The sequence below is a fragment of the Saccostrea cucullata genome, unplaced genomic scaffold, assembly GCF_032062105.1.
Source record: "Saccostrea cucullata isolate Sc308-1 unplaced genomic scaffold, CSIRO_AGI_Scuc_v1 ctg2763, whole genome shotgun sequence".
Lineage (NCBI taxonomy): Eukaryota > Metazoa > Mollusca > Bivalvia > Ostreida > Ostreidae > Saccostrea > Saccostrea cuccullata.
In genome coordinates this window covers 44,192-62,708 of record NW_026941358.1, presented here as the reverse complement: position 1 = coordinate 62,708, position 18,517 = coordinate 44,192, and the positions used below count along the sequence as shown (strand labels likewise).

Below are 18,517 nucleotides of genomic sequence, written 5' to 3'. Positions count from 1 at the left end.
TGTGTGTTATAGGTGGAATGCTCGTATCACTCATACTTGTAGTGTTTTTCCCTACTTGCTTATATCATTCTTTTTCAAGATTACAAAAGTCAAAGGTTTTTGTTTAGACACACTGACAGTGATACACACGATCGATTCAGTCAATGAATACAGCCTCAGTCTATATTCATCCTGTTCTCTTAAACTATCCCCAAAATCAGTTTTGCGTGTTGTTAAAAAGTTAGATATATTGACACATACCTCCAGAAGAACATAAACGTCCTATTTGGAAATTTTTAAATTTCACCAAATCACCAAGAAATATGATTATTACAACATTTACCCAGGAGAGAGTTTTTAAGCAGGTCTTGTCGCCATCACGTGACCCTAAAATTAGGAAAAGTGTCAATCTTGTTGTGTATTAATAAGAAATATCAAAACTTTAATCCAGAAAAATAATTTTATTCAGAGTAGAAATGTTAGAAAGCAAAACTCCTTCACAAGTACCGTTATTCCATTGTGTACAGAGTTTAGTAAATCGATCACACTCGTGATATGTACACAGTTTTTTGTACACAGGGCACGAGCTCTGTTATTGTTGATGTTTTCGATTCACTGGTTGCGTTCAATCGTCAAAGTCTGCTCACCACAACTGCACGGACTGACAATGTATTGTGTGTTTATTTTGCTTTTTAACATTTCTTCTCTGAATTTTCTGGATTATAGTATTAATATTTTTCATTTATTCACAACAAGATTGCTTTTTTCCCTAAGTATTTAGAATAAAATTAAACTTTGTGAAAGTGCAAGGATGTGTCAATCAAAACCGCCAAAAAATTTGAAGTTTTAATTACTTTCAAATGAAATAAGATTTTTAATCAATTTTTGTGTGAAATGCTTTTAAAATATATAAGTCGTAATATTATAGTGAACATATTAACTTCAAATCTGTGTCCAAGTTCCTTTAAGAAAGTTGGCCGTTGATCAGATGCTGCAGAATTTTTGGTTATTTTCTCATAACATAAGCTAAAGCAATTTCAAAATGGTCATTCAGAAGAAGGTAAAGCTACTTTTTGGAGTGTTTTAGGGGGAAAATATTTGGTGTTTTAAGAAATTTTTTAATAGAATTACCATTAAATCAAAATGAAGTTATCAAGAACGCATTCTTTGTATTTTTTGAAACGTTCGATTTTCAATTTTAAAAGAAAATGTGTTTTTATATTTACCAATTGTAGAAAACTGCATGAATAGCATATTTGAATTCTTTTATTGGACTTTTACGAGGAGCGCTGACTTTTACAGTTGACGGTTTACATTGCACTAGGACAATGTACGGAGGCTCTTATAGTTAAAAATATTTAGCTCAACATTTAATAAAATGAAAACTAGAAGTACTGTGAGCAATGAGCTCACTAAATGATACCCCCGCCTCCGATAATGTCCATGTGTTGCTATATATTGTTTTAATGTGTAAAGAGGAATAACTCGTCCCATCAAATGTTATCCAGAAGCTTTTATACGTGACGTCATAGGTAAACATATAATGGCAATGTCCATGTTTTGCTATGGGAAACCTAAAATACGTGTCGAATAAAAAAGTAGATTAGGAGGTGCACAATGGCAATATGTAATAAAGATTCTGTGAAAGTTTCATTAAATTTCACTCAGTAGTATAAGAGGAGTTGCGGATAAGAGATAAAAGAGATTGGAAAAATATATTTATTTTTGATGATCGAACGTGTCGTCTGACCTTAAATCAAAATGGAGTTATACATGTATACTACACATTCTTTGTATTTTATGAAACGTTTAATTTTCAATGTAAAAAGAGAAGAAAATGTGATTTTATATTTACCAATAGTAGAAAATTGCATGACATGCATAATTATTTGAATGCTTTTATCAGGATGATGATGATGATCAGTTAATTTTATCTTGAAGAGTTTGCAACTATGCCAACACATAACACTACCTATTTACTTTGTTTTTGGTAAAAATATGTGGATAGAGACATTTTCATAAAATAAGTTGGAAATTCCTGAACCTCCGGTTTTAAGAAAATGGGGTTTGAAATATATGCAGACTCCACTTTTCTTAGAAAATAAGTTTCTCTTTGTTTTCGTCTAAATCGAAACCAATGTCATATTACGCATTGGTGTCTTACATTATACTTTATAATGATTTGGGTGAATTAAATGATTTAATATTATTAAAGTATTATTAAAGTATGATAAATTAGTAGTAAAGTTCTAGATTCAGATTAGGTTCCTTAAAATACTTTATGTATATTGATATTATATTTCTTTCTCAAATGCTGGAGTTATCGCTCTAGCTTAATTTCAGTAGCATCCTTCTATATGGCCAGTTATGTGAATGCCCCAATTGAGAACCAATAGAATCGTTAAAGGCAGAGATTTTTTACCGGGTGGTAAATTCCAGGTGAGGGAGGGGCTTATTTTGTACAGGTGTGAATGTCTTGGGTGCTAGCAGTCTACCTGTGGTCATCTGTCTCCTAATCTCTGTACACAGGAAGTGATTAAATACACAGTGAAATACCCCAAGTGTCAAACTTTACCTGTGTTGGGGATTTTGAGACAATTTTAAAAGTAGTAGTAAAAGGTTTTTTCAATTATATTGATTTCTTTTTGACTTTTTGAAAACACCCCTAACCATTTAAAAAATATGATATAATTATACTATAAATGCAAATTTAAAACAAAGATTATCTTAGATTTGAGTGTATATGTTAATTAAAACAAACAACTCCTGTAACAACCCAATTCGACTTTTAAAATTTATTCATCTATTATTCTCTCTATTAATCAAATAAAAAGAGAGTCATGTTAACTACATTTCATTAAATAAAATATCTAGATTTATCCCAACCTTAATAAAGCTTTTACACCATTAAACATGCTAAAAAGACTGCTTGTAAATTCTTATCTGATTAAAAAAGGGAAAATATGTGACCCATGATTAGAAACATTATTTTAAAATTTAATAACTTCAGTTAGTGCTGCTCTAAACTTTATCAATACCATTTCAACTTGAGGTTTACCATAATGATTTAGCATATTAAAATTGATATCGAAATTTCATTTGAACAAAATATTCTAGGTACCAAAGGTTAATTTTAAAAAAAATGTATATTATATTATAATCCTTTCAAATAATAAAGGTATATTTTATTAATATATTATCAATCTAAAAATGTTCACAGTAATGCAGTTTCTGTATACAATGTTCAGTAAACATCAAAGGATCAAAAGTTAATTTGAAGTTCCCCATGAGTCCCAAACAAGGTGTACAGGGTATACACAGAGACCAGTAAGTAGATGTCAAGTTTCAGCATCCAATGATGGACCTTCATGCACTTGATTGACAGGGCTACCCAGACCAGGTATTTTTGAAGGCGGTGCTTAAAATCTCTGCCTTTAAGCGGGAATCTGGGGATGCGTCTCTTAAGAGATAGCGTGGGTCGTCACTTTCTTTCAGGACGCCGGAGAATAAACTCACTGGAAATTTTTCTACGATTTTTATTCGATTTTAAGCGGTAAGATCATTTTAACTTTGTATTTATTCATGGATTCCAACAAAATACTTACATTTTTGTATTTTCGGTCATTCCATTGTTCGTCGCTTCCACCAATTCCTTAAAAGCGAAGTTGATGATAGACATTATTGAAGGTCTCGGCCTCCAAGCGACACACATAATATTTTTAGAGGTGTTGGAGGCTGCACAATATCAGGCATTCTCTGTACGTGAGGATGCGCATTTCATTGAACGAGAGAAATCTGATAAAATAATTCTTCTGGTTATAGGTACATGTAATGACATCCGAGCCGTCAGTTCCCCCGAAGAAATAGCTGGGAAATGAGAATCCATTGTCTCTGTACGTACTCAATGGTAGATTTGGAGTTTCCCAAATTCACGTGTGCAAATTATCAATTGGCACGTTTTAACCGAAGATTAAATTACAACGGTATTGTGGATGAAGTTAGTGTTCTGCCAAAGTCCTTCAAATCGCTTCTTTCTGGGATCATAATGACCTTCTCCCATCACCAAATCGCAAGGCGTGTAGCGATATATATTTCTTCCAGACGGCGTCCATCTGAATAAGCAGGGTCATGTCTATCTATATCGGAGTTCGCATGGTCTTATTATACCCCCGCTTGAAAAGTGGGAGAGTTTATAGTAATCCGTATTTCCGTCCGTCAGCCTGTACGTCCGACCGTCCGTCCGTTCACAGAATCTTTATTACATATTGCCATTGTGACCTTTTATTCGACACGTATTTGAAGTTTCCCATAGCAAAACATGGACATTACCTATGACGTCAAATATAGAAGCTTCTGGATAACATTTGATAGGACGAGTTATTCTTCTTTACACATTACCGTAAAACAATACATAGCACCACATGGACATTATGGGAGGCAGGGGGTATCATTTAGTGAGCTCGTTGCTCACAGTACCTCTAGTTTTATCTAGAATGCGATGAATATGTTGATAATTAAAATTCCATTCGTTTAATAAACAGTTCAAATCTTGTTAAAAAAATATTTAAAAGATAAATAAATAAACAAACAAATAAAAAAAAAATAAATGATAAGAATATTGGGATTCTCGATGTTTTCCTCAAACGTTTTCATCTTTTTTTAGCCTCTGAGATGTTCATGTTTATTTTGTATTGAGATTAAAATCACAAAGATATACTTATATTTCTCCGAGAAGATTTAAGAAAATATTTTGCCTCTTGGAGGCTTATCTCATTGCACTAGAATTAACACAATTAAATTGCGGATTATTCTTGACGCATTCCCGAGGCGCATCTTATTGCTCTGAATTTACTAAAACCATTTTATATGTGCTTTTCCGAGATGTATTTTTATTCTATGCCTCCCTGGAGTTCATCTCACTGCACGGGGATTAACACAATTTACTTGTGTTTTCCTGAGATGTAATTTTATTTTTCGCCTCCCTGAAACTCGTATCATGGCACGGGAATTGACACAATTTACTTGTGTTTTTCCGAGATGTATTTTTATCTCAATGCACGGAATTAGCACCATTCACTTGTTTGTTTTTTTTTTTCTTCACAAAGATGCTTTATTTTACGCCTTTCCCAAGGCTTATCTCATTGCAACAGAATTGACACTCAATTAAAGTTACTGGGCTTTCTCTTAGAAATTTTTTTTTAATTTTGTATGCCTTTCCGAGGCTTATCCTATTGCATTTAAATTTATGCAACTTAAGATCATAAAGAAAAAAATATTGAAATAAAATAAAATGAATGAAAATATATATAGAAATAATAATTATAATAAAAATATCATTAATAATAAATAAAAAAAGATATATAAACACAATTTAAAACCTTTGCATACAGGAGTACATCAAAATCGAGTGAATTACAAATGCACTTGCTTGTTCCTGTGAATTTATCTCTTATGCATTCAGAGTAATCAGTTCACTGTGGTTAAATAGTCCAGCTTAATTTCAAAAGCATCTCCTTACGTGTATATAGTCAATTATATGAATGCCGCAAGAGAGAACCAATAGACTCGTTTCGCGGGAAACTGAGGGTGCATCTCTTCAGAAATAGCGTTGGTCGTCACTTTCCTCCAGGACGCCGGAGAATTAACTCACTGGAAATTTTTCTACGATTTTTATCCACCTCCACCTTCCTATTTTAAATGAATAAACCCATATTTAATTTGTTTATTGCGGTTTCAGACCACAAGGTATATGTGTGTTTAAAATTATGTAATCATTTACATCATTAATGGGAAAATTTATGGGAATGATTAATTAATATTGATTTAAATATTAATGGGTAAATAATCAAATATTCATAATTGTATATCAAATTTCTATTAGGTTATGAGGTTACATAACCATTTAATGTGATTTACATCATTTTATGCAATTAAAAATCTTATTTACAGCAAGAATGGATTCCGTGAACATAAAATACCACAAATTTTGATTATTTTCTCATTTTAATCGTCCTCAAAACTGAATGAAAATTGTAGAATGAATTTTTTAAACACTTTATATTCCGTATAACGGGTATTTTTTGCGGCTGTAAACTCAGGTGACGTATATATGCTATCCTTTTCCGTCCGTTGTCGTGCGTCGTGAGTTAACATTTAAAATTCTCAGCTTCTTCGCTGCAACCGCTCAACCAATTTTATCATAAAGTATCTATGGGTGGAGGGGAACAAAATTGTGAATTTCATGGTCCCTGCTCCCTCCCGGGGCCTGAGGGTTTGGGCCAAAACCACTGAAATTAATGCAATCTTTAAAAATCTTCTTCATTCCAGGACATCAAGCAGCCAAACTGTTTGCATGAATGTACATGTAATCAGCATTGAGACAGGGGTTCTAGTGCTAAGGCGGGGCTATATAGATGATATAGTGAAAATGCTTTAATATTTCTTTGAAAATCTTCTTTTCTGTTTCTTGTCATTAAATAAACAAACCAAGTACATTGTTATGTTGAATAAAGCTACCTCTTCCAAAATTGTGATTTCATGGCCCCGGTGTTAGGGGTTCTTGTGTTACAGCAGCACTCTATTAACTATATTGTGAAAATGCATAAATTCTTTGAAAATCTTTTTCTCTGCTCCTGCGTATTTGATGAACTAATGAAGTACATAGACGTTGCGCACGGTGTTGATACTATAATATCTAACTCTTTATGTCGCAAAGAAAATGGCGGTTTCGCGATGTCATACTTACTTTATATTAAAAATAAAATCATTTATGTTATCTAAAGTAATGAATAATTCTTAAAATTTTCTCTTAAATAATTTAAAATTATTTTAACTATGATGAGGCGTTGCTCAGTATTGGTCATTTACGGCGAAATTCCCGTGTCCGACGTTACATCAATATATTGTTCGCGCAACTGAAAGGTATGAAAAAATGCACTTACAATTCTCTGAATTCAATGAAAATTAGGGGGTACAATAGAATATATGCAGTCTTTAAGATATTGTTGAGTTTTAACATCATTTGAACAATTTCATGAATTTAGACTGGGTCTAAGGTGCGTAAGTAAAATGTCTAACAGTAAGAAATCGTTTCCTTACACTGACATTAGCCGAAATGGAGATGTGTACCAGACATAAATCCCAGAAAAATATTAATTTTGGCGAATAATCTTTTAGTACATATATTTCTTAGATTAATTGAGTTGATACATTTTATATTACTTTTCCAACGTAAATATTAGGAAGGCTTTCTTAAGTGTAGCCATTTTGTTATGCACGCACGAGTCACTGTATTGTTACTAAATATGTCTCAGTAACATATCAAAAATATGCGAATTAATGTAAGATATAAAGCAATCATGTATGTAGCTTGAAAGAACATTTAGCTGCATTTACTAATTACACAATCTTTACAGTAATGGTCTACATGAGATAAATGCAAGCATCAATAAAAGTGTAGCCATTTTGTCACAGGTACGAAAAACGTCATTTTACGCAGTGCGTACATATGACGTCGGGAGCGTCAAATTATTATCGCCGTGGCTTTTTCTATGCAGGTCCGTAGTACCAGCTCACAGGTACTTGTGCTCATGCAGGAACCATCCCCCACCCCACCCCAAATATTCAACCCCGGAGCTTGTTGGAGATTTTTTTCACAAAGTATATTTATTACACTTAATCATCATGTGTACATGTACAAAAGGAAAAAAAAATTATGAAAACCCCAAAATGATATCGTACCACAAAAATACCCTACTAAACGAAGAATGCATTATAAGAGCCCCCCACCCTTCTTTCAACAAAAATAGTAAAAAGATTTTAGAATTTTCGTGATAAACCAGATTTTCGATAATCGTAAAACGTATCCATCCCTCCTTTCTTTCAACCCCTCAATATACTAAATTGATACTATTTTTTTTTAAATTCAAAATGACACCATTTCCATTGAAACGTAGGAAATATAAAAATTTATATCTCATTTTTTTCTCTATACACCCAAACCGCATGTGGACGCTATATAGAAATAAAAGACTTGTAATGACCTAACTGAAAAAAAAAATATTGAAGGAACATGAGGAAGTTGAAAGGGAAAACTACTTATATATTTTCTCCTTTTAAGACAAACAAGTGAGAAAAATAGAAAGAGGAATATTCACTGAGTGCCTTTGGCATTTCAGTAATTAAAATTTTATAATTAAGATTTATTAATAAACATATAAATATTTCAAAAAAGAAGGTTCAAACATTGAACACTGTGTGCCTTTTATTTAATTTTTTTAAATTTTTGAAAAATAAATTCATTTAAAGATCTAAAATATGCAGGTTCAAAACGTTATAACAACGCTATGACTTTTTTACGTTATTTTGACGTAACGTCAATGTGTACCAACACCGTGCGCGACGTCAAAATTATATTGAATTGGGCTTCCTATTCCAAAATTGTGTATTTCATGATGCCAGGGTCAGGGGTCCTGGTGCTAGGGTCGGGCTCTATTGATTATACAGTGAAAATGCATTTATTCTTCAATAATCTTCTCTGCTCCTGGAAATTAAACAGGTCTAGGCGGCCACTGTTTTTAGAGGATGGATTTTATATCCTCCAAAAACAGGATGGAGGTGTCGCCACCTACCGGACTTTTCAAAACAAAGGGCAGTCTAAACGAAACAAATAACAGCAACTCTAGCATTTCTCAGTTTATAAACCCTACGCTGATTTTTCAAACAAAACAAAAAAAAAGTTAAATTCCATACGGTGATGGTTAAATCTAGGTATTAAATCAATATAACAAACTGTTCTGAACGGGACTACAGTGGGCGGAGCTACTTTCCGTTCGTGTAAGCCTTGTATACTGTTGTATTGACCAACTATTCTGTATCTAAAATACAATCTTAAAATAAATCTGATTCAACTTATTAAATATTAAATGCTGATTTCTTTCCTATCATAAATTTTGATGAAATATTTCCCTAGCAATGTATAATGTCAAAAATTTCTCAATCACTTTTTTGAAAAAATTATTCCACACAGAATATTTCGATCCAAAACGAAAACGAAAATTCAAAGATATGAAAAATATCGTATGTTAAATAAATTCATGAAAACCTTGTTTTCTTTTCCTGCTTTTATTGTGCCCCCTTCAAAAAAGTAAAGTCAATGGGTTCACGAGTGCAGCAAACATTAGGTGAAATTCGCATCCCCCACATTTTCCTCTCTTCTTGTGCAAACTCATTCAAGTCTATTTTTAGCCCCCTCTCATCTAGGAACTCTGGCGGAAGTTTGAATTCTGCACAGCTATAAACTGGGTGGTGCTTTTTGTTAATTTGTTTTTTTTTTTTCATATATATGTCGGTTGAGGCTATCTAGTATGAAAGCCGTGAAGGGACATGTGGATTTTCAGAAAATTATAAAATTAAACCGAGATCTCGAATTATACAATCTGTTCTCTCGAATTGGCAATCTGTTATAACGAATTACCAATTTGTTCTCACATATTACCAATTCGTTACCTCAAATTACACAATCCGTTATCTCGGATTACAATTCATTCTCTCAGTTTGAACAATTCGTTCCGTCGGAATGTAAATAGTTCCCACGATTTAATTATTATTCATAATTATGTACCTATCGGATATGGCAATATGTGTTTAATGAATAGAATATGAGGTCATTATGCTAGTACTGACATTTGTGCAAAATGTCTTACATCTTGGCGTTACATATATATATAAGATCCTTTGAAAGCCCTAGAAGAAGTGAACATGGGTCCTATGTAATTAATTTTTTTTCTAAATTGAATACACGTTGACTTAAATATTTACAAAAGGTTCAGAACGACCCGATTGCTGAAACAAAATACATAGAACGCATTAATTGATATAAAGGATTGGACTTTCCTTTATAGATGTTCTTAGATATATGTATACTTGTATGTAATGAAATTCGAGAAAACGGTTTGCAAAAATCATTACACGTATTAGACTGATATGTTGATCAGTGGGATCGGATTGTATAATTCGAGATCTCAAATTAATAATCTGTGAAAACGAATTCTGTAATTTGAGATCTCAAATTAATAATCTTTGAAAACGAATTCTGTAATTCGAGATCTCGAATTATAAACCGAGGGAACGAAATGATAATCTGTGGGAACGGATTGTGTGATTCGAGATCTTGAAGTAGATTTTACTTTTTTGAGAAATTGACGTGTCCTTTACAGGCTTCTGTAATCGAGTATATGTGATTTATTTCAGGTCTAAAATATGGAAGTCTCTAGATTTTTGCTCATTGCACTGGGGCTCACAATATGTGCAGTTATCTTTCAAGTGATTGGATTAGCGTCGCCTTACTGGATGTTTATCGATACAACGGAAGACAAATCAGTTTTTGGTTTGTGGAAGGCGTGTGGTGAATTGATATCGACTGGAGATTATAAATGCAGCGATGTGGAAGGTTTTGCTCGAAAAAACGGTACTGAAACATTCTCTTCAAAAGCTTAAGTAAGGAAAGATATATTTGACACAATGGATGCATTAAGCTTAATATTAAATTTGAAAGTCATCAGCCTCAATTTCAAAGATTTTATTTTTAAAAAGTTCACTATAAAATAGTAAAATTTCAAAACTAAATAAATGAAATGATGATATAATAATAATTAGTTTTTGAAAGTATTGTCTATTGCGTTTATATATTAAAATTTTATATTTTCTGAAAGACTGGTTTAAGGCAGTCCGAGCAATGAGCATCCTTGGATTTCTGGTATTGTTAGTAGCAGCAATCATGACGGGTTTAAAACTGTTTGTTTTGAAAGACATGAAAGCAGTTCTGTTTGTGGCGATAGGCACAGCTTTTGCTGGAGGTGAGATTCATTCTATTAAGATTGTAACTTGTATAAATATTGGATTATATTATCATTTTAATGCTACATTAATATATAAATATGTGATCAATATCTATAAAATACTTACTAAATAGTTCTTCATTGTTGGTTTTGGGGCCGTCCATCCCTCTGGTTCTGAAAATTAAGAAATAAATATCTGTATTATTCACGAAAACATGGAAAATGTTTATGAGAATTCACAAAAGAATGCGTATCTATGTGTATAAATATTTTTTCTTTATTACTATAGTAAATCATAATAAAATCGGAAAATTATAAAATTCCAAATTAAATGTATACTATAGATAGTTTTCAGTAGATCCAAATTAACAAGAGTTACTTATCGTTGGCAGTCATTTTGGTGGTCAACCTAGTAATTTTCCCTCTTTGTCTTACCAAATTTAAGCGAGTGAAGCAAAAATATTTGAGGGGAAATCCTTATGGAATAATAATTATGAAATAAAAGAGGCTCTTACAAATTTTTCAGAAAAGCACTGTTTCCTACCCAACAAGTGCCCAGTGTAAAAAGTTAAAGTTGGTTGAATAATGAAGGAATATGAGCATGTTGATCCCAAATATGGCGAACAACGGGGAATAACTCTTGTTAATTTGAGTCTATTAGTATTATGTAACAAAAATGTGAAAGAAATGAATTAGAACCTTTTGATTATATTTACATTTGCAAATGTTTGCCCCTATATAATAACATTTGAGCAAGACTTTTTACATCTTTGTAAACACACGTTCGTCATGTGACCATAAATTGATTGTTTGCTCATGACCGTTCAACGTTATTTAAAAGTGAAGCCATAGATGATGGACGTGTTTAACACATTCAGATTGTACCGTTGTTTTGAAAAATTACATCTTTTATGGATTTAAAACTAAGTACCTTACTATTTGTAATAAATCAGTCACAAATGTAAATATAAGTAGTAAGGTATCATTTTAAAAAGTTTTATTGAGATGTAAAACGGGTTGGCACATGATCAAATCGTCCATAAAGCCCTTCGGGCTTTGGTCACGTGACCAACCCGTTTTACATTCCAATAAAACTCAAAATTGATACCTTATTTCTTAAGTAAATTTATCTACAGTTAAGGTATACTTGAAATAAGGTATCAAACCATCCGTAAAAAGAAGGCACTGGCCTGGAGATCATAAACTGAGAACATGACTAATAAGTCAAAATTTTGGTTTTGATTAGCTTGTTATTTATAACACATACATGACCAAGGATTTATATGTTTGTATAATTTAAGCACACAATAAAAAAATGTTTTCTTATCAATAGTATTTTTACAGTTGAATTGATATGAAATTTAGACTTAGATCGGTTCTCAGTTTATGGTCTTTGGGATTGAATTGTTGGATTGTTCATATATTATTTTGTAAATAACTTGAATTTGAATCATGTTATTTTAATACCACCTGATTTCATTAGAGGATTTTATAGATAACTTTCAATTTCATTCCTGCTAATAAGAATACATGGCCTCTTTTAAGAAATCGATTTAATCATGAATACTGTAAACAGTGAAAATTTCACCCCCGTTTATTTTCGCCCCGTTTGGGAGAATTTAAAACGGGGTGAATTAAACGAATACAGTACCATTTCTTGATTAAAACTATAACTGGGCGAATTTAAAACGGGGCAAAATTATTTTGAAATGAAAGGGTGAAAATAACACGGGGCAAAAATAACCCTAAATCATATTTTATTATGACTGGTAAAAAATGTATTCTCAGCTTCAATTTGAAACTCACCCAAACACATGAAAAACTTCGAAAAAAATTACTTCTCCTTGCTCAGGGACGGAGATCCCTAATATGAAGATTTAAAAAAAGTCAATATCCTACACTTTCAAATGATTTCTTGCCACATCTCAGCAAACATTATTCTATGGTTTTCCCCCGGTTACCTATAAATCATTTATGGTCTATTTTTGTAGCGGTGTTTACCCTTATTTCAATAGCAGTGTTTGCAGCCAAAATGAACGACTTGGTTGATAAGTCAAACGTTACGACAGACTTTGGTTACCACTTTGCTTTCGCCTTCAGCATCATAGGGATGATAGCAGCGATCGGTGCAGGCGTCATCATGTTGGTAGAGATCAGGAAAGGAGAACTATACAGAAATTTATCTTTGTAAAAAAATAATTTAAAAAGTTAGCAAAGTTTCTATAAGGAATTAAACATTTAAAGTCTATGTTTTTTACACTCTTGAACAAATACTTGAAATTCCTGTGAAAATTGCATACTATCACCAAATGTTGTGTGAAACAAGATTATCAAAATCTTAATTAAACTTTGCTTATTTGCTAAACAGAGCACATAGTTCTTTCTTTTTTGTTGTTACAAATATCAGCGGCAGCATAAAGAAATAATTTAAAAAGTGTTTTCACCTGTGTTCGTCCGTCAATCTTAAATAAGCATCACTAAAAACATCATTGACAATAGATATTTCTATGTTTGAAGCATTAAAAGTTTGTATTACTCTTAATATTCAAAGTTTACCTAGTACATGCATATGGTTTTTAAATATTTCATAGTTTCAATAACATTAGTAAAAACTAGGGATGTCAACGAATATTCGAATATTCGAATATTCATTCGATGAGTTGATATTCGAATACAAATCTGTGATTCGAATATTCGGTTTTTAAGTATAAGCATTTAATAGAGAGAAAAATCTGACAAGTTTTATTTGAAATTGAATGAAGTTTGTACAGTTGACATGAATAAGATTTGATTTTTAAAAAAATTAAAAGACAGTCCTGTTGGATTACTTTAAAAGTGTGAAGAGTGTAATTATTAGAATAAATTATTCTTTGATCATTTAATCAGTGGTATAACAGTACCAATAACCTACAATCAGTTTGTATTGTTGTAAGGACACAGTTTTACGGAAAACACATGGATCCCTTGTTTATGTATATATCATTAAAAATAATTATCGGGAAATTACTTCACTAAAATTAATTGATTTTAATTGTTCTTCAGTAGATAATTGTTTAAAGTGGTATAAATTGGAGTAAGTAGTGTAGACTTTGGTAAGACGATCAGTTAATCTGGAACATACTAAAGAAGCTTTTGAATTTTCAAAAACAAATTTTCATTACATTTTAGATGTATACTCTTCATATACTCTGTAAAAATTTTAAATATATAATTAGTTTGCATTTACAATACTCTACGTAAATTTTTTTTCTAAAATAATGACATACAACATATACTGGCTGACAGGAGAGATAAAATATATACTTCATAATGCAAAATGTATTTATTTTATCGAATATTCGAATATATTCGAATACTCTTATCGAATATTCGAATATCAATTATTGACAATTTTGACATCCCTAGTAAAAACACTATAAGAATTAACTTGAAATATAATTCTTTGATAGTAAAATTAAAGGGCACCTTTGGTCAAATATTTTCTTTTCACTATTCAGTAAAAATAATTTACCTATAAACACATGAAAAATCTGCACCTCTTTATCTGCAGTGGTTTAGCTAATAAAAACAATTAAATTTGACATTTTCTGCCTGCTCACGGAACCACACGTGGGTAAAAGCAGCAAAAACTCTCTTATCAGCTGTATCAGTACTCACTACTCACTACAGCATGCACAGTGTATAAAATTAATTATTACACATTGAAATTAATAATGTTTCGGAGACTTGAAAATATGAAAAGTTTGTCATATTAATACAAAATAATAAGCTGATTTACAAACTTTGAATGATCGAGTTATTAACTTTGTTATAATTTTTAAAACAATATTGAATAAAATTCATATAAGACGCACAGGAGTGCAACACAAGAATATTACAAAGGGTCACTTCAAAATCTAAATACCGGTATTATTTTTGTAAGAAAACCTGTATATCAACTTTTTTGTCCTAGATTTAAAGAATTGACTAAACTGAACCAAAAAATTTAAAATGTAATTTTAGGGGAAATTATTGTTTCATATTTCTTTCAACTTTTCAAACCAGAATTGAAAAAATAATGTAAAAAAGCAATTAAAAACCCATTTTATTTTACATAATATACAAGAGAAGAAATTCAATTTAGGGTTATATCTAATGATTCTAATCATGTATAGATCCCTGACACCACTTTAAAGCATACAAAAACTAGTAAAATAATTTCTTTTCATTATATATTTTAGAAGTCTTTTAGGATGCAATGATAAAAAATAATGTTATACTAATGAAAATTCTGAAACTTTTTTTAAGCATTTGTCTATTCTTTTGCCATTTCAGAATTGTTTAAAACTATAGAATGCATGTACAGTATGATGATAGAATTAAAAACGTGCTATGGTTATTTTTTTCCTCTACACTTAATTTTGTTGTCATTATTTTTGATTTCACCTATAAAAAGAATCACCAAAATTTCTTTTAGGATGCAAAGCCCCCAAGTCCATTTTCTCGTGAGCCTAACAAAGACAGTCCACTTGCGTACAAGATTTGGTTTCTTTTTAAATGAAAGATAGTACATCAATCTAAATGTGTACTTGAACATCCACCCCTACACATCTTTTACCCCTTTTTGTTTCACTGTGAGTATCAAAGGACATGTTTATTTACATGCCATGTAGTATACCAACATTGAAGCTGTCCCTGCATCTGTTCACATTCTTTACGTCACACAGCCGATAACAGCGGAAACTGCCGAGCTCAGGTTACCTTCACCAAGCATTTGACATTTTAGTTAATTTTATGCTTTGCATAAATATAAACTTTAAAATTTTCAATAACTCTAAAAGGGGTCATTTTTAATCAGGGGTCAATTTTTTATAGGACTAACATATAAAATAATCAATCACCCCTATGGATCTTTTTCTACCAAAAATGATTTTATTTCTACGGGTGGTCATTTGATCATTTGTCGTTGAAAAATGACCCCCCCGGTCATTATTCGATGGGGGTCATTATTTGTCTTTACAGCGGCTGTTAAGTGCGAGTGAACGCCATATTCCATTGATGCAGTTATCAAAAGAATTTTTTATCCAATCAATTATTTTATAGAAATAAATTATATTCATTACCCGGTAAACTGACGCCACAATTTTGTGTCAAACTTTCATTTATAAAAACCAAAGAGAACTTATGCTCTGTAAGAATTCGAAATAAAATAATTGCATTGAAATGACAGCGAATGCATAATTATGCGTATCCATAGATTTTTAATTTTAAAGGAATTTTTTCTCAAACTTTTTTCCAACTACATGTACATGAACATAACATGAGTATAAGAGTGCCTTTATTGCTTGTATAGCACATGTTGAAAGACATGTACAATATAAAAACTAACTGTGAACGATAGACGACAGATCACATAAACTTGTTTTTGTATTAATCTTTTTCCAATATCGACGAATGGCTTTATTCAGGTAAAAATCATTTCTCGAAATACGTTAAACATGTACTTTTTAAAATCACACTTTTCGTTTTGTTGCTCGTAAATTCTTATTGCGCATGTTTTTGTTGGCTTTAGGTCATAGCAACTGATTAAGAAAGCTGTATTTAAGCAAGAGGCAAGAGAGAGTATATGAGAAAGATATTTTTTCTATTATTCTATGATAATATGAAATATATGGAGACAACTAAAACTAATTAAGCTCAAAGAGTCTATTAAACTATACACATCAGGAGCAGAGCAAAGACACACCCCTTAACACCATAGTGGGATCATGTGCAATGGAGGCGTGAGTATCCCCTGCCACCCGGTCACACCCGCTGTGTGCTCCTTGCTATGATTTAGAAATAAAGGGGGAAATCTGTCGACAATTCAGTGTGTAAAATGGCCAAACAATTAGTATCGAAAACGTCAGTCAACATTTAACTTTATGATAGATTGTATTTGCTGACAAGGTCATTGTATCGACATTAAAACTTATGAAATGACGATTTAAACGAGACTGCAGATATTTTTTCATCAACTTGTTTGTCAATAATTTACCTCGTTTAAAGAAAAAACATGCACTTGTGTATCGAATCTATTGGGGCCAAAAAAAATCACATTTTTATAAGAGGCATTCTTGTTCATCATAACTATGTACTTAGTTAGCTTATTTTATACTCAGAAGCGAAGAAGCCAAAAAAAGATTTTCACATTTTTATATAATCTACACAGAGCCCCGCCATAACACCAGAACTTCTCAAAACGTATTGAGTTGCAGGATATGAAAACAGTACTACTGCCTGAAATAACTAATAACTTGTACAGTTTTTAAGAAAAATGGCTGTAGAAAATATCGTTTTGAAAACATTAATTATTATCGTTTGATCATACCGAAAATTATATAAAGGTGTGTACCATGCCTAGTAAAATAAATTCTATGAAAATTCTATAAAAAGACTAAAATGAAATATTTTTTGCCGATTTTATGCTTTGCATAAATGTAAACTTAAAAATTTTCAATAACTCTAAAAGGGGTCATATTTTTATTGGACTAACATATAAAATTATGACCCCTGGGGCTTTTTTTTTCTAGACATTGGGGCGGGGCTTAACAATTATATTATACTCAGGCGACAATTCAAGACCTTACGTTTCTTTTTTAAAAAACTTATATAGAGAAAACGAATAATTGAGAAATCAATAATTTAATTTCAAGAATAGAATGCCTATATGATATGCAAATGTTTTAAAGATGTGGGGAGTCATCTTTTCATCGTATCAATATTTTAACCCCATGCAGGATAAGATTGGGCATATGATGTTAGAAAATTTGACCTAAAATTGGTGAATAGACATTTTAAATGAAAGTAATAATACTAAGTTCATGTAGTAAATTATTGAATTCTACATTACATAACCAAAAATATCAATTAATCTCGATGGCATGATCATTGAAAATATCGTTTTGAAATTCGGTCACATTAATTATTGCGATATATAAGTTTGCTTTTATTTGCATTTCCATCAAAATTATATAATTTAACCTGGTGTGTAACAATTCAAATCTTACTGTCATACCGGTATGTTTCTTTATTTTATTGTTTTAACTTTATTAAGTGTTCTTATGTGAAAATATGTTGTTTAATCATGATAGTTTTATTTCATATTATTTTGTAATTCTCTCTTTCCATTTCCATCAAATAAAATCCTTTATAATTTAACCTGTCTTTTTTAAGTGACGTATAATAAAGTCACGAAGACTGTTGCTGTTGAACACCCTCACTACTAAAAAACCAAACAACCAAGAATAACGCAAACTAGATACTACCCCAAAGAAGCAACTACTACACACACCAAAACATATACAAAACAGAACAAACTATAAATAATGTAGGAATTCATTTATATATAAGGAAAAATCATCGTTGCAATAGAAATATTGATTTTTTTTACCATTTAGCGTAAATTGAATATTAATTAGTCAAAACAAATCTCTTAGAGCTAGATAAGGGCCACGTGTCTATGTAAAATTTTCTCTATAAATGAATTGGTGAAAATAAAACAATCAATTCTGTATTAGAAATATCTTAAGATTACGATGAAGATTTCTCATTTGTTCTATATACAGATTTCAAGTAGGGAGCAAAATGGGAGACTTTATTAAAACCGAGGTTTACTGAAAAGAATTAACCACAAGGTTCGATAATGTACAGTGTTTTCATTCATTGCTCAAGTAGAATAT

The 18,517-nt window shown here is 31.4% G+C and overlaps 1 protein-coding gene across 1 annotated transcript; it reads left to right on the top strand.

The window, feature by feature from the left end:
• Nucleotides 1-3,413: 3,413 nt before the first annotated feature.
• Nucleotides 3,414-13,186, top strand: LOC134257687 (uncharacterized). The gene is made up of 4 exons (XM_062740279.1): nt 3,414-3,532; nt 10,231-10,447; nt 10,692-10,835; nt 12,809-13,186. Exons 2-4 carry the CDS (start codon nt 10,240-10,242, stop codon nt 13,006-13,008), a joined length of 552 nt encoding a protein of 183 aa, XP_062596263.1. The 5' UTR covers nt 3,414-3,532; nt 10,231-10,239; the 3' UTR covers nt 13,009-13,186.
• The last annotated feature ends 5,331 nt before the right edge of the window (nt 13,187-18,517 follow it).